Below are 17,669 nucleotides of genomic sequence, written 5' to 3'. Positions count from 1 at the left end.
TTTTATTCCTAGTATGGTTGACTGCATGGTAAACATACAATCTGCAAATGTGACCCTATAACCTCTGAACTACTTTTTAAAATAGCAACTTTGAACACTATACACTGAAATGTGAATTAGTCAATGATAGATTCTTAATAATCGGTGAAGTGAAGTATCCTTGGTCGATTAAGTAGGTAGCTATAACTTTGCCTCAATGTTCAGAGTGTCTCCATATAATTAATTCTTACCGATGCATTCCAACGTTTTGTTGAAAACGGTTTACCTATACGCTTCAATTTTTTTATTACACAAACATTAATAAAATATAAAAGCTGCCAGCCCTTATAGAATTGACCTCCATAGCCTAAACGCTTGGTTCTCAAGCTTGGACCCCTGACTGACAGCACAGCCATCAGATATAACCTCCATCTGTGCTGATGAGATACTGTAGGAATGTCTGTGGAAGTACATCCGGAGGAGATAAAAAGCTCAAAACCCCTTCATGTTTTGTTTGACTTATATATTTTACACACAGGAGCGTAGCATAAAGAGATATCAGTCCAAACAATAGTTTGTTTAGAAGATTTTGAATACAAACTTCTCCTATCTCTTATATATTAATCAAAACTGAAGCAAAGGGTAAAACCGAAATCCATCTCTGTGGCACAGGAGACGAAGGTAAACGTGTACTGATGCAGTACATTTTTGTTATATCAGACATTGCATCAGATTAACATTTTTTAGCTACTATAATCTGTTTAATCCATCCACATTTGTTAAATATAAATGTGTCAAATAAGAATGGCGGTAGATTTAGGTTGTCCGGAATTGTATTAGAAAGAGATTTCTGGAATTGTTGGTGCGTCATACGCATTTTGCATGTCTCACTGTTTCAAATTCAAATCCCTTGTGAAGTTTTACGAAAATGCTCAATATGCAATGTTTATTATATTTTGTCAATAAACAACGACGTCTTCAATTTTAATACGTACAACAGAATAACAACATTTTGAATAATTATCCATGTCAGAATTATTTTCAGTCAAGGGAAAGCTGTACAGAAAATGGACAAGTTCATATTTGTATCTTGTGAAAGGACTGACTTTCTTTCACAATTTTAATTATCTTCAGGAACTTAATCCGTAGAAGTGTGGTTTACCCCAGTATACATTAAACAACATATAATGCAGATGCGTACGAAACACCCCCATTGACTATTTCCATTTCATGCCTTTAAAATGAGATCGGCACACAATCGAACAATCTTTGCATTCACTTAAGACTTTCAAATAACATAATCACCCACATAGGATGGTAAACCTAGCAGTTTATAATCATATATGCCAGAAACAATAATATGATTTGTAAATTACATAAACAAGACGCCAATTTGTTTTCGTCAAGAGTTGCTTGCTCGTGCAAAATTTCCACTCTTATTATCGTAGAAAAACCCCATTGGATATTTAATAGAACATTCCAATCTAAGCCCTTAATTTTGAGCTTAGCTACACTTAAATTTGAGACATTTTTGTCGTGACGCCGTCACCTTGAATGCACAGCCATCATCTCAGTCTAGTCACTGGCTACAGAGAAGGGGAGGGCTGGTTGTTAAAAGAGCAAAGGTCAATAAGCCATTGGTCACTGGAATTCCCTTTAAATATAAATCATGACCAGTTGTAATTTAATTGGCTTGTGAATCCCATGAGCCCATGGCAAAAAATGTTTATGTAAAAAAATATTCATTACTTAAATGTTTTCATTTTGTAATGTGGTAGTTCATGGATATTTAAAACATTAACGAAGTTTTCTGTATTTACATAAAACACATTTACTCCACAGAGTACCCTTTGAAAATGTAAGAAAAACAACCAAGGCCAATTGCAAAAGGAAATTCTTTAACTCAAGTAAAAATACGAAGCAATTTTTTACAAATAATTTGTTAAATTATGCATGAGAAAAAAACATGTCTGTGAAAAAAAATCAATATTTCACCAATGTAAGGTCTGTAATACACAATGTCTCTAAAGAAATGTGGCTCTGGGAATTCTACTTCCTTCGCTATCCTCCCTGCATTCCTTCTTTATAAAAGGTCTGAAAAAACAGACTCGCTCAAGCTTGTCTGATCACGGTCCAGTTGGAGACCCAATGTTCCCCCGTCTGCTTGCTGAACGTTAGTGCTTTCATCTCTCGGTTCAAATTGCATAGAAATGCTGTCATGGCCACAATTTGGATTACTGGGAGAGAGAGGTTTTTTAGCCCTTTTAAGTTTCAGAGCCTTTTTCATGTAATAGCATTCCCTGTCGCTGCTCTCCAAATCGTTAGTCTCAACCCCATCTTCTGATTGCTCAGAAAGATGAGGTGTCATGTTTTCTGACTGCTCGCTCTTTGAAAGCGCCTCATGCAGGTTGCCCCCACTGGAATTCATCTCTGGAGCCTCTTCACCACAGTGCCTTGCCACACTTATGTTCCCTTGACCTTCATGGCAGAGCTTTGTGAACATTGCCTTTGGCAGTCTCGGTGAAGCGGTACCACAAGGCGTAGATTCACAAGACGAGTTTTCCTCCCAGCCTGGGCACTTGCTCAGCAACAGGCGCAAGTCCAACTCACTGAGACTTGTCAGTTCCTAAAGGAAGACCACAGACACAGGGTGTAATCGATCATTGCCGCTTAAGCAGGTTACTGTGAAAATAAACTCGGCTTTGTCTCCGTCTCCTTTGCATTCATGAATACCTTGAAATTATCTCCGTCACAATAGGCACACACATTAGAATTCGTTTTTAATTCACCAATCTAAAGATCGCTAACTAAAATCCAGACGCTGCCAAGTATGCCACAGTTGAAGACGTGTATTGAAGAACTAATAAACATTATGACTGTGTTACTCGTGAACAACCATAAATAAAACCACTCTGTATTTAAATAAAAATCCGCTTTGTTGAAAATCCAGCATTTGACTTGCGAAATGTTTTTATACAAATGAAAGGGAAGTGAAGATAATTATTTAAAAACAATTCAAAATGATTTGTAAATGCTTATCTGACATTGTTTAAAACATCTTCATCAGTAGCATCTGATTGCTATCCTTCAAGTAGTATTTTCTTAAACATTCTTAGCATGCATACAGGTATCCATTAAGTTGTATGTCCCTGGTTGAACTAAAGAAACCCCCACTTAACCAACACATACCTTCAGTGACCCCCTGCACGCAATGGCCTGATCCAGGCATGAAAGAAATGTTTGAATGTTCTACAAGCCCAACGCTCAGTTTAGACATTAATCTCAAGTTTGGTTCTTGCCAACCCTTTTGAATAGTTTTGTATGGAAATAGGATATATGTAACTGAGATAATTTGAGTTTTGGTAGTGTAATTTATGAATCAATTTATGTATAAGCATAGATCAATATTGTTTAGAAAGTTTATTAAAAATGTGTAATGTGAAAGCAATTGTTAAAAAAATCCTAAAGTACATGTGTATTACATTTCTAACCAGTATTCAGAAACATTTATTCAATGCAAGGTCATTTATTCTGTAAAATGTTTACTAATTTGGCAGTTTTCAAATCTTTTAACACTATCATAAGCATGTAGAGACAATGTTATAGGTAAAAATAAAAAGAGGCATGTTCACAGTTGCCTTCCACATGAAAGCAAAACATGTTTCAACAAACCCCCATAAAATAGGCTTCATTACATTCAAATAATTGGTTGCTGCAATCGTGTGAGCACACTGGACTTAAAATGTAAAAGATTTCCGTAAAATCCCCCCACCTCTGTCCACCCATCCACATACATGGGAACACCAGTTAGTCGATCGGCAGGTCACTTGTGGTGGGATTATGTGTAAGTACTCCCACCACTTCAAAATATGTCTGGCTAATGTATGTATGATGAACTTCTTTCGCACCGTACGTAGCCAACCATGCAAATCAAAGGTGCGCTAATGTGGAAGAATAGCCCAAATACCCTCTATAGGAGCTCTCTATAGGTCACTATTGTGGAGGCCCTTCCGCTAGCAGTGGCATCAGCAAGAAATTTCAGGGTTGCCCCTTTACTTTATATTCAATTGAGTAGAGCATTTAATATGTATATCTGAAGATTGTATAACTGTACCCACTGTCAAATGTAGATATGACTTTATTATGAAATACATTTTAAAAAGACATGGATCACTCTGAATATAACATCGTACTCCACCGTACTCCAACAAGGTATGGGATTTAGCAGAATATTATTTAGATTTTCTCCAGGAATTATTGTCCCTGAGCTATCAAAGGCATTAGTTCAGAACTGTATATATACAAAATAATATTGCTCATTTCACATGTGGCAACAACATAAGAATCCTTCGTAATTCAGAGATTAAAACCACGTGAATGCACACATCTAAACAATTGCACTTGCGATCTTGCCGTCATTTCTAAAAAGTCCATCTCAGATCATCGTGCAGAGCACTAATGGCTTTCGTATGGCACCTTGTAAAACAGAACGGTGCAGATCAAAGCCTTTGTTAAAAAAATGTAATATTTTGGTTTTCGTAGCAACGTTCCAACATGACTGAAAATGGTTTCAAATATTTATAGATTAAATCACCCCATGAGACAAGTTTGTTTGGAATAGAGCTGTTTGGAGGCAAACTATGTGTGCGTTGGTACTGTTTATGATTGAAAACAAAAAGACCACAATCCACCAAGCTGCCTCTTTTGTTTTGCTGAAAAGAGTGTTCTTTTGACATCTTGATTTTTCTGACCCACATACATATATTTGGAATGTTCATGGGATTCCAAACATAAATCTATAATCTTCTAATCACCAACTGGGTTCAACCGTGTGAAAACACAAGTTTTAAAGTAATCACAGTTTACCATACATTTTTTGCATGTGGAAATTAAATAAAAAATCGTAAGAATTCATTAAAACAAATTAATGCATTCTTTGACCACTGAATAAGGTCATTAAGTTATGTGCAGGTAACGAAAAATCTCCAACATCATAGCATCCACTTACATTGTCTTCTATAAACTGTATTACACGTTATATACCAACAAATGTAATGTATACTTTATAATTATAATTAGCAATCCAGAAATATATGTACCCTTCATCATTCTTGCGGTGGAAGCCAATGGTGCTTTGCAAACGTCGTGGGGTAAATATTATGCTAACTATACTAAATTATCAATTTGCTAGAGATGATAGTCATAATCATCATCAGCCATGGTCTACCCACTGCTGGATAAATAATTCCCCAAATTGTCGCCATCTCTCATGGTCTCGTGATGCAATAATCCATATAGCTTCTGCACGTGAGCTGATCTTATTACTCAACCTTCACAGTAGTTGTACTCTTGGGATGTTTGGTATGTTTCCCTCCTTCAGCTGCCACTAAATACTCCTTATAATCGAGACTGATTACAATCATCCCTTCAAGCGATGAGTCTTACTCAAGCCCACTTACTTTCTTAAGAGTCAATATGATGCCTCTAATTTGTGTTTGTTCTCTGATCCATGGTGTTTTTTTCTTTCTGTCTCTCAGTGCAATTCTAAACATGCACCTGTCAACACTTCTTTGTGTACCTGTCAGCTATTGTTCCATTTTCTTTGTCAGTGTCCAGGTTTCTGATCCATATGTCATAGCAGGGAAAATGCAGTGAATGAAAATAGTCTTCATTAGGCATAGTAGTGTATGGCTTGCCATCATCAAGTTCAAGGTGAAAGTGCTGAAAGAAGCTAAAGCACATTTATAAATGTATCCAATACAAATTATAATCTTCACATTGTAAAGTACATGTGTAGTGATATTAAATGGATCACTACGTCGCGCAGTGCCAAGTGCCATTGAAACAGGCGCAGAGGCTAACACACCATGCAGTACCATTCAGTGGGCCACTAAAAGCATGGTGCTGGGTGCGTAGTTAAAGGGCGGGGCCAGAAAGGGAACAAGTGCGGTGTAGCCTGGCAACGTCGGGAATATTCTGGATGTTGGGCGCGGCCGAGGGTGGAGCCAGGCCGGGCCGAGAGAGAAAAAAGGGAAGCCCCGATCACAGATCCGGGCTGTCTGCAGGTGAAGTGGAACCCAAGTGCTACGTTTATGTCTTCGTCCCCATCTTCGACATTGTGGGTCAGGCAGCACGTTGTCTGCTCTGACCCGATTATAGTTATCCCGTATGCAAGATAAATAGGTGTATTGTGGTCCTATGCGTAACAAGAGTAAAAATAGGTGTATTTAGTCCCGTGTGTAGGTGTTGCGTACAGTTTAGAATAAACGTTGTTGCCTCCTAAATAGTGTCTCTGAATGACATTTGGTGTCGGAAAATAACTAGTTAGGAAAAGAATAGTTAAATTAATGCCAAGGTCCAAGATGTGTGAAGCCGCGGAGCCGCAGCCCGCGCAGGCGGCTGCCATTTTGTCGACGGGGCTGGAAACCGCTCCCGCCAAATTTGACGTGCCGCCGGCTTCGCGCTCAGAGGTGCCCACCCTGGGGAAGCAGCTGCCCTTCGTAAGGGAGTTCGCTGCCTCTGGGGGCGATTGGACAGCCTTTTAAAGAAGATTATCTAGCTGGTTGGATTGACCCTGAGGCGCTGTGTGCGCTGCCTACAACATTAGATGACGATGCCTTGACGGCTTTTTATGTGATTCCCCCATTGGAGACAACGGCGTGCACGCAGATGGCATATATTTTTGACCCGCTGTCCAACGTGCAACAGAAGTTTGCCATGCGGAGACAGGGGGAAGCCGAAATGCCCCTCACCTTCCGCAGCACGCTAATGTTGTTGTGCCCAGCGGCGTACCCTAAAATGGATCAGGCAGGGTTGGACTCTCTGGTTCTAGAACGACTGTTGGCATTGGCATGGGACATGTACGTTTATTTGCCCGCCACAGAAAATTGCAACCTAACATCTCTTAGGGTAACGCGCTGTATCCAGGCGCACTGTAATTTGCGGTGGTGATTCAGAGTGGCTGCATGCGCTGGACTGCCGGGAGACATTGAAAAGCCGGAGAAAAAGAAGTCCCCTCCACTTTGTGCATCGCTGGAGGGGAGTCAGCGGGCGAGCACTGACGTGGGATGCGTGCGACAGCACTATTGGTCTTGCGCTCGACGAATGCAGGCGCATCCAGGTGGAAGACGCCTCCCTTTTGAAAATATGTCGCCGCGTCGGTAGATGTCCCCGGTGGTCATCAGGGATGGGCTGCTTATGGGGTGGGATGCAGAAGTGCAGCACCATTGCATCATCATACCAACTGTCCTGCGGGATAAAGTTGTGAGGGTGGCCCATGTGTGACTAATGCACCTTGGTGTGCAGAAGACATTGTCTTCTTTGAAGCACGACTTCTTTTGGCCAGGGATGTCCACAGACGTCCACAACATCCTACAAGGATGTGTGGGGTGCACGCGTCGTAAACCCCCGCTGGCCCGACCACCGCTGCAGTCTATTGGGGTGTCGCACATTAACGAGCTTGTCCCTCTCGACATCCTCGGACCATTACACACCACAACGAGGGGAAATCAATTTCTGCTCCTAGGAGTAGAATACCTGTCACAATCGGCCATCGCATGTCCCTTGCAGGATCAATCGGCTGCGTCCATTACCGACGCTTTGATTAATGAGTATGTCTTGGACAAGGGGGCCCCTGAACGTCTCCTTAAGAACCAAGGCTGTAACTTTTCTTCCAAGTTGTTGAAGGATGTGTGTGACCTATTGGGTACTAGGAAAATTTGTACTTCGCCCTACCACCCACAGACTGACAGGATGGTTGAACGGCTGCATAGGACTCTAATGGCCATGTTGTGCCAGTAGGTCAATGAGGCACAGTTCGACTGGGATTTACACGTTCCGGGTGTCCTCACGGCCTTATAGAATGGCCCCTCATGCCTCTACCGGGTTCTCCCCATTCTTTTTGATGTACGGGAGAGAGTGTGACCCCCCCATGGAGGCCCAGTTGAATATTGACTCACCCGCTAAAAAGATAGCTGTGCCAGAACTTATGCGCCTCATGCGTAGATGGCTGACTGAGGCACGGGATGCGTCCTGTCTGAATTCGGCTAAACGACAAGCATCCAACGAAAAACTGGTGGCGCTCCGGGAGTCAGGGAAGCCGTGGAATGTCAGGGAGAGGGCTTGGCTGCACTGCCCTCAGGTGCCTGTGGGCACTTCCCCCAAGTCCTATAGACCGTGGCAGGGCCCGGTCGAGGTGATAGAGGTCAAGAGGCCCAAACGCATTCGGATCCAGGTCGGTTGCAGACGTTGGTACGTGCACCCGTCACGACTGAAACCGTACTTTCCACCTTATCCTGATGTTTCATCCCCATTGCCCCGAGGCCGGGTGTCTGATGTGCCCAACGATCCCAGACGTGTGACCACCGAAGTTAATGCCTCAGCGGATTTCTGTTCCTCCGCCCACAGGAATCCAGCACTTGATTACCTCAGAGCTGCCCGTCACACCGTCAGAAAGCCATCCAGCGGGGAGGGAGCGGCTGACACCTGCTTTCCCTCCTCTCCCATCTTCTGTCTGGTAGGGGCCGCGCCTGTTAGGCCTTCTTCAAGTCGTTCCCAGGGCCCCCATTAAACCTGCCATTGTCCTGCCTGGGGGCCCGGTGACGAGAACCCGCTCCAAAACTGTGACTTTTAAATAACCCACTTGCTCATCCTATTTATTTTGATGCCGCCTACCAAGAGGCCACAGCCACGAGCCAGGCTAAGTTTGCCGGTTGAACTGGGTCCTTACTGGGCTTGTGGGAGGCGGCGGGTCGGCGGTCGTCAAGTATTGTACAGAGTCCGGGGTGGGTCATTATGGTGCGTTGGGGTGTTTTTATTGTTACTGTATTGCATTGTTTTTGTTTGTTCGGGTTGACTCGCGAGGGAGGTTCCTATTGTTGTTGATGTTCTTTGCTTTGTGTGTTGTGTTCCGGTAGTTCGTCCCGCTGTACAGGGTATGGGTGTCAGCTGGAACGGCTGAGTTTTTTCGGGGGGGGGGGGGGGGGGGGTGATGTAGTGATGTTAAATGGATCACTACGGCGTGTAGCGCCAAGTGCCGTTGAAACAGGCGCAGAGGCTAAGACACCATGCAGTACCATTCAGTGGGCCACTAGGTGCACGGTACTGGGTGCTAGCAGAAGGAAGCCTGATGAGTCCTACCAACAGAGTAGCGGATTGCAGCCTCCACCAGCGCCACAGAGAATCGCCACAGAATAGGCCACTGGAAGAGTGTGGTGGGGGGTGGCTGGTGGTAGGGGCCATGTGAGGACGAGTCACCCTGCACCGGGTTAAGCACGTGATGGGCCCGGGTGAGAAATGTGGGCCAAAGTTGAACGAAGGGGCATGGGGGGAGTAGCGGAGAACGTCTAGAGAGTTCCCGGAAGAGGCGTGGTTAAGGGCGGAGCCAGAGAGGGAACAGGTGCGGTGTAGGCTGGAACCATCGGGAATATTCTGGATGTAGGGCGTGGCCGAGGGTGGAGCCAGGCCACGCCGAGAGATAAAAGGGAAGCCCCGATCACAGATCCGGGCTGTCTGCAGGTGAAGTGGAACCCAAGTGCTACGTCTACGTCTTCGTCCCCGTCTTCGACATCGTGAGTCAGGCAGCACGTTAGCTGCTCTGACCCGATTATAGTTATCCCATATGCAAGAGAAATGTGTATTGTCGTCCTATGCATAACAAGAGTGAGAATAGGTGTATTTAGTCCCGTGTGTAACAGTGTTGCGTAAAATGTAGAAATAAACGTTGTTGACTCCTAAATAGTGTCTCTGAATGACTCACAACACATGTTTAAAATTAATGTATATTTCATGATAATCAGGTTGGTACTTTACATGTAGATATCAAATATTATGGAAATATCCTTTGAAAATATGTATGTATTGTAATATATTCGTTTAAAAGTAAACACAATCATATGTGTATGATAACTGTAAAAATGTAGTTTGGGATTTATTCAAATACACAGAAAATAACTTTTTCAGGAGGAATTATATAAATATAAATGCAAAGTATCTGTCATAAGTTTCACAACAATTCATGGTCTCTTTAATGTAGACTATGCTATGCTACTGAGGCTTTGTATCTGGCTACATTCCTCAAACCAAAAATCCTTTTCAGTGTGCTCTGGTGGGGGTAAAATCTGGCCTGCTAATCTCTCTCTGGGAGAAAAAAACTCATCCATTAGCAATTATAAATTAGCTGCAAACAAAGAGACATTCAATGAAAAAAAAATCTGTCAGGTCACAACAATCAGGAGACATGTTGCAGCTGAGGACATTTTGCCAGAACCAATTATCTTACAATGGATATGTTTTTCGACAAAAGTGTTGGCAGGGGTGGGGGGTAGGTTTGGTTTAGAGGAAATCTTAAGCTGTACAGAGAACTGCCTAAAATATCAAAGGCTTAACAGAGGTGATGGAGAGACTAACCATTAAGCAGCCCCGTCACTATGGAGACACATCATGTCTGAAAAGAAAAGGCAGAACATTCCTACGGAATCGTAGTCCATTAGGTTTTCACACTGCTTTTGGCCTTCACAATGGATTTTGGGGGCTGGAGCCAGTAATTTTGCACAGCAAGTGTACTATACAACATTACAATGAAACGGCAGGGAAGCTGGACCAACATCAAAATATTGCAATGAATATTCAGAAGCCTGTCTCCATAGACATTGATGGGGCCTTTCTATTCTGCAAGTGGGCTGTGCCTGCCTTTTTATTCTCTGTATATTTTTTTTGAGTTTTCACAATACCAGTGCCCGGTTGCTATGCCCAGGCATGGAAGCAATTGCACACTAGCAAGAACAGTCACAGTAAACAGGCTTACACAACAGAATGGAGGGTTTACTAACTTTACTCCCACCCCCATGAGGTCCAAACAGATTACAAGACACTGACACCAGCTTTTCAGATGCAAAACTTCAAGAACAAAAAGACCCCCCAGTGAATTGGTGTGAAATTCTGCAAGCATTCTAACAGCTACATTTCAGTTAATGAGGCTTAATGAAATGACGAGAAATATATATTTTTAAATGCCATAAGCATCTCTGCACCCACAAAAGTTTAATTATATTTTAACTGCTATTTGTGGAAATCAGAAGACATCTAAATGCAGTAGCAAATTGAGCAACAAAGCCATTCGGACTCATTCATTCGGCTATGTTACGACGAAATGAAATGGAATTATCACATTCCTGTTACACTCTTATAAAATAACAAATTGGCAGCCCTCATAAATTGTAAGATTTAAATTAGAGCCCTGGTCGAGAGTGTTTAATGCTAATAAAGCATTTTAAGAACGCGTTTGGAATAGGTGTTCACTTCATTGTATTAAAGCAAATTGGATAGGTTTCAAAACACTTTATTAAATACTTTGAAAGTTTCTTCATAATGCAATTACTTCTCAAATGTTATGCTACTTAGGGATCCAATTACTGGGAGCTTTACTCACTGCACAACGACAGCATTTGTTGAAAATCTGAGCTCTGCTTATAAAGTGTACTCACATGCTTTTCAAATCCTCAGTATAACAACAATTATATTTGTACATGTTCCTTTAAAGCAGTCAACAAGGACAACTCTATGGTGCATTTGGAACATAATTAAACATTTTAATAGGTATACTTTATTTTGCAACATAACCACTTTTTGACGAAATGATTCTGAATAAGCCTCATAAAATGTGCCATTTAGTGTCTCAATCCTAAAAGTTTTGTGCATCCACCATATATGCAATACATTATATTATATGAACATTTTAAAAACACTGTGGGTGTTGTTTCTTAGTTAGCATAGGCGAGTAACTGGTATGGAACGGATAAATAAATGGCACTTGTCAACAAACTAAATATAGAGAGAGTTGTGAAGGTCACATTTCTTTTCTTGTTTATATATCCATGACCACGGCAGTGTGAAAAGTGTACGGCTGGTGACAAAGTCTGGAGCTAAAAATAAAATAAAACCTTTCAAAAATATCTGAAGGCGCCTAAACAAATATTTCATCATACGTCTAAAGCGAAGTACATATTTTCTTCCCCTTGCCTTCGTTCGAGTCAAAATGAATTCTCTACTACGCCATAACCATATCGGATACTATGCATTAAAAACGCGTTCCATGTGCTCGTATTATTCATCAAGCTTGTTTGTTTCAACTAGTGCATCCTCGTGCAGTCGTTTCCATCACGCTATGTGTTAAATCTACGTGTGCCCAGTGGGGGACATCATTAAAGTGAGTCACTTCTTGAAACCGCACGCATTGCTTAGTCTTGCTGTATAATTACAAGATCCCTGAGATCTTTAACACATGATTGATATTTGTTTGCATTACACGGTTTATATAACACTAATTACCGTAGCCTTCCTCTGTTTAGATTATATATGTTTCCTCTACAAAATCTACTATAATTAGTGGCATGAAAATGCAAAAAACGAATGATTGTTTTTCAAAAGCTTCTTGCATTTTGATTATGAATAATAAAACATATGGAGTAAATATCCTTTATATGTTTATTTCTCTGCAATATTTCATAAAAACTGTAAAAAATATATGTTGGGAACAGAGCTTACAATGTTAAAACTTAATGTCAAATTTCTATGACTAAAACATTCCATTTATTCAAAATAACACCAAGAAGAAAGGTAGTTGAGAGTATTTTGAAAGTGATAGCAATGGTTTGAAGCTTCCGTGACTGCAGGAATCCATACTCTTTGGTTATTTCGGTAAAGTCCCGTGGGTAGAAAAAATAATAGATCACGACGTTTCGATCGCAACAACAAGCGACCGCAAACAGTGCGATTGAAACGTCGTGATCTATTATTTTTTCTACCTACGTGACTTTACCGAAAGAACCAAAGAGTATAGCAATGGTTTATTTGTAATTCTGTAGTAAGTAGGACCTATATTCTTGGTTCTTTCGGTAAAGTCACGTATAAGGGAAATAATAAAATAATAAAAACATAAAACAATACAATTCTCACGACGTTTCGACTGCAACACAAGCAATCGTCATCAGGTGTGAAATCCACAGCAGGAAAATAAAAAAAGAAACGTCGTGAGAAGTTTATTGTTTTATATTTTTATTATTTCCCTTCTACGTGACTTTACCCAAAGAACCAAGAATATGAATCCCTGCAGTCACGAAAGCTTCAAATCAAAATTTAAGGAGGACCTAGTTACGTTTTGTTAATCAGATGACCATATAGAATATTGATCCTGCCATAGTGACCCATTAAGTGCAAACAGTGTCACTGTCTGAACACGAAAGTTACAAAACCAAAAACATGTAAAAGCAACCCGACAAATACGGTACAAGGTGAACACTGTGACCACACACATCTTGCTTCCTAGTGCGAAGGAATTAATGTAGAGATTGTGCTTGGGGGTCATAGTACATGGTTATGAGAGGGTCATGCTTTACTGTTTATCGTCTAAATACTTCACGTCCTTTAGGATCAGCACCCATTTACAAAGTTTAACCTCTTCTGTTACAAATTCGGAATGTGGAAAGATACATGCTCAGGTGATATCGATGCTTTATTATATGACATTTTCCAAAACAGTGTACTGCTATTACGTTGCAAACATGCCAATGAGTTAGTTTTCAAAGTCTACAATGGGCAACACATTTTGCTCAGGTCATTTAGGAAAATGCCCTTTTCAAGGCTAAAATACCACTGTGGCAAAACGTTCCTTTAGATCTTCTACTTTCGTACAGCTGATGTAGACGCAGAGCAACAACTACAATTTCACATGCGGGTGGTCAAGCCAAATAGCTTTCGATAATGGATGCTTGTAAATCAGTAATTTATGGAATTCCATATCGGTATATCATCCATCAAAACGAATGACAGTATAGTTTGTAAATGCTAGATATAGTATTTGATTTCATACATCAAATATATTCTGGTGATAAGATATTTTTATAGTCTTGCACATCAGTTGCTGTTCATTTAGACTTAAGTCACCATTAACTAACACTGAGCACATGCAGATAATCCTCAATGTGACAGCTTGACTGAGTGTTTCTGATATTAGCTTGCCAGCACGACATCTGCCTTTCGGAAAAACAAGCTCTATACATCTAGAAAGGAATGTCGGGGTTACTAAAGTCTTGGTTAATACCATTTTTAAAAATCTGATTGTTCACAGAGGCCCAGAGAACAAGAAATTACTTCCAGGAAAATATGTTTCATGCTTATTGAATTCATTGAATGTCTTTTACCTACGTGACTTTACCGAAAACAACCAAAGAGTATGAATCCTTGCAGACACTAAAGTATCAAATCTAGAATTGTCTTCTTGGTTCTTTCGGTAAAGTCACGTAGAATGGAAATAATAAAATAATAAAAATAAAACATAATAAAATAATTCTCACGACGTTTCGGCCACAACGCAAGCAGCCGTCCTCAGGTGGAGAACAGGTCTGTCGAGAAGACAGAGTCAGACTCTGTCTTCAGACTCTGTCTTCTGTCAGACTGTCTTCTGTCTTCTCGACAGACCTGTTCTCCACCTGAAGACAGCTGCTTTTGTTGTGGCCGAAACGTCGTGATAATTAGAGAATTATTTTATTATGTTTTATTTTTATTATTTTATTATTTCCATTCTACGTGACTTTACCGAAAGAACCAAGAAGATGAATCCCTGCAGTCACGAAAGCTTTAAATCGAAATCTAGAATTGTCTTTAACAATTATAACATTTCCATTTCAACATGTCAAATGTATAATACATGTATCCATTAATGACTGCAATAACAATGTAATTGATAATAGTAATACATTGATGTTCAGATTTTCTTAAATTAACATTTTGGCGACAAACTTTATTTCGTTAAAAAGTTGAGATTGCCTTACATATTATAAAAGTATGACCAGATATTGCTGGGGTGCAACAATGTTATGACAATGCCAACAAAAATATCTAGTGATCAAATGCACACATATGACAGGCAACCTAAAACACTTTGAAAGGCATAAAGGATTTCATTAAAGGAAAGGTACCTCGGGTCAAAATGTTTCTGCATTTTTTGGGAGTGTGCATGCCCAGGTTAAGCCATGGATTAGGGATCACATTACTGCAGAAAGCTTCAACAGCAATAGGGGTCATAGATCAACGAGGAGGAAAAAAGTCTGCAGCGGGATGGCTACGATATGGGTCAGTGGCACTGTGAGGAAGATTGCACAGCTAGATCCCGGGGCTTCATGCTGCCTTTGATCGCCACGTTCCCATCTGACACCTGGCAGCTCACCCTTTTGAGTTTTTCAGATCAAGCAAATGCAAGACGGGTTAAAAAAATAAATGAAGGCCCACGGAGAAAAAGAACAGGTTTAAAACGAAATCTTCACCGATTTATAGATTCTAAACAATACGCATAGGGATATGTAGCATTTGGACACGGAAAATGGAGATGACAATTTCTGTATTTGGTTAAATAAAAGCTGCTTGAAATTGATGCGGTTCAATAATTGAATGATTGTACAAATATAGCAATTTTGGATGAGGGCCTCCCCATGCCGTGTGGATCGTGGGAGTTACTTCACATTAATTCAGACACTGATAAGTGCGGATTGGTGAAGGAAAAGCATAGACGCTGTAGCATAGTACACTTGGATTTAGCTGAAAACACAGCACCCCAGCAGACTACAGTAACTGTTTTCAACATTGTATTGACCTATTCCCAGCATCATCCAAGCTAAAGCCTGCTTAGCTTCTAAAATTCGACCAGACCAGATGCATTTTGTGTGCTTCAGTCAGATGAAATGTTTGATTTTAAACCATTAATGGAGCAGTAATGCACCAAAATGTTATGTAACTTCAACAATTCACATACATGTGCTGTATTCCTGTCTGATATGCAGCCTCAGCTGCACAAACATCCAAAAGAGTTTGTGGGTTTTTCACCTCGAGTCAACATTTAACATGTTATGCTCAACTTAAAAGTCTGCTTCCTGTGTTTGACTGAAGTATTCGTGTAAACAAGATGTTAATCTTGGAATTAAATACATGGACTTGATTATGACATACAATAAACGAACACTATTTATATGCTGGTAAAGTAACTCACGTATGTTAAGGCAGTGACATTTTTGAAAGAGTAGCCTACACAATTTTTTTTTTTAAGTTGGGAATAGAAAAAATATCTTAAAGCTGCCATCATCACACCTCTTCTTTTACCCCACGTTGAATATCTAAAATACAATTATTTTTTTATTAATCACATTACTTTATTCATTTAATGGCTTTGTTTTTTCAAGCGTAAAATAACCGCAGACATAATTTTTGTACAGCTTTAAATCTTTTCAAATTCGGGCAAATATCTTCAGCATTCACATCCAAAGTGCACGTATACAGTACCGGCTCTGCTGCTGCATTCTGTAGTCTTTCCAACTGTAGCTCAATTTCCTGCAGGCGCTGTTGGAGCTCACGTGTTTCCCTGAAGTCCTGGAGAGCCTTTTCTCCTGGGCCGTCCCCAACTGCGTCTCCATTCAACACAGGCTCCTTTTGACCAAAGAGAGGATTGAGAAAACTATCTTGGCTTAAAAAAGACCAAAGTTTAATTTACAAAGTGCAATATACTTTAACCAACCCCCACCCACCCCGCATTTTTTTGTGGGACTTATAGTGCAAAGTGCATTTAATACTGTATGAGGCATTTGTTAAATTGTAAATGTTGCAAATATTCTCTGTCCATGATTACAATCATATTAGTCATCGGGGTTATTTGACCATATTTCACCACGCTGGTTAGTGTGGGTTGATAAAAGCAGGGAGCAAAATATGTGGGAGCATAAAAGTACATGTCCACAACACACTTTTCTACACTGCTCTCTGCAGCTCAAAATTGTGTGTAGCCTATAATGCCTGTTATGCATTGAAGTTGCCCATCCAACCACTATCCAGGCTAAACTCTGCTTATCTTCCAACACGTGATGAGATACAGCGCATTCTGGGTGATTTTGTATTAGGCACTATTATAATGCACGCATCAAACGGTGCATAAAAAATAGAGTATCTAGGTCTATGGAAGTTCTATGCTAATTGGGCCAGAGACTAAAATAAATAAAGATAAAAATACAAGACTGACAATACAGATGAGACTACAAGTGAGTTATCAAATCACGACACAATTAATCGACTCGATGGTGGGAAAAATCTGTTGGGAGGAATCATTCGAAGCCTACATTTATGTACAATATATTATGCAAAAAGTATGATGTCAACTAAATGTCATAAACTTCATAAAAGTGTCACTGATATACTTTGCAAGTTCCAAAAATGTGGAGAAAAACGCGGAAAAATATTGATGCTTTGTATTTAACAAACATACAGTATGAGGGGCAATACAACGAAAAATACTTCAAGATAATTCATTGGCATTGGTACCATACACAAGTTGGGATATGTTATCTGGGCAATTGCCAAATATAATTGGAGTTTTTCGAAATGGCATAAGTGGACAGGTGTTTCCGCACTTATTCATAGCGCACTGGAGTTAATTGAGCACAAAACACACCCTTTGGTAGACTGTTCCAAGCATCAATGCCTGTAAAACCAAATATTAAGCTTGTTTTGTTTCGTCTAAATTGCTGCTGTTCAACACACATGTCCCAATATCCTTTTGTTTCTGAAGCAGTTGTTGTTGTGTACATTTAAATCTGTAGACGGAATATCTTGAGTGACTTAGTTGCACAGATGGAAGGACTCAGAGTGGTTGG

General features: G+C 40.4%; 1 protein-coding gene across 1 annotated transcript in view; it reads right to left on the bottom strand.

Annotated features, from left to right (window-relative positions):
* Positions 1-487: 487 nt before the first annotated feature.
* Positions 488-17,669, bottom strand: part of FSIP1 (fibrous sheath interacting protein 1) — a 32,154-nt gene continuing 14,972 nt past the window's right edge. Inside the window, exons 10-11 of the mRNA XM_078602294.1 lie at positions 16,309-16,452; positions 488-2,605 (exon numbers count right to left, since the gene is read on the bottom strand). Of these exons, the coding sequence (XP_078458420.1) occupies positions 2,063-2,605; positions 16,309-16,452 (687 nt within the window). The 3' untranslated portion in view covers positions 488-2,062. The remainder of the gene's footprint in view (positions 2,606-16,308; positions 16,453-17,669) is intronic.

This window comes from Lampetra planeri, chromosome 18, assembly GCF_965212315.1.
Source record: "Lampetra planeri chromosome 18, kcLamPlan1.2.h2, whole genome shotgun sequence".
Lineage (NCBI taxonomy): Eukaryota > Metazoa > Chordata > Hyperoartia > Petromyzontiformes > Petromyzontidae > Lampetra > Lampetra planeri.
This window is presented reverse-complemented; position numbering and strand designations above follow the sequence as displayed.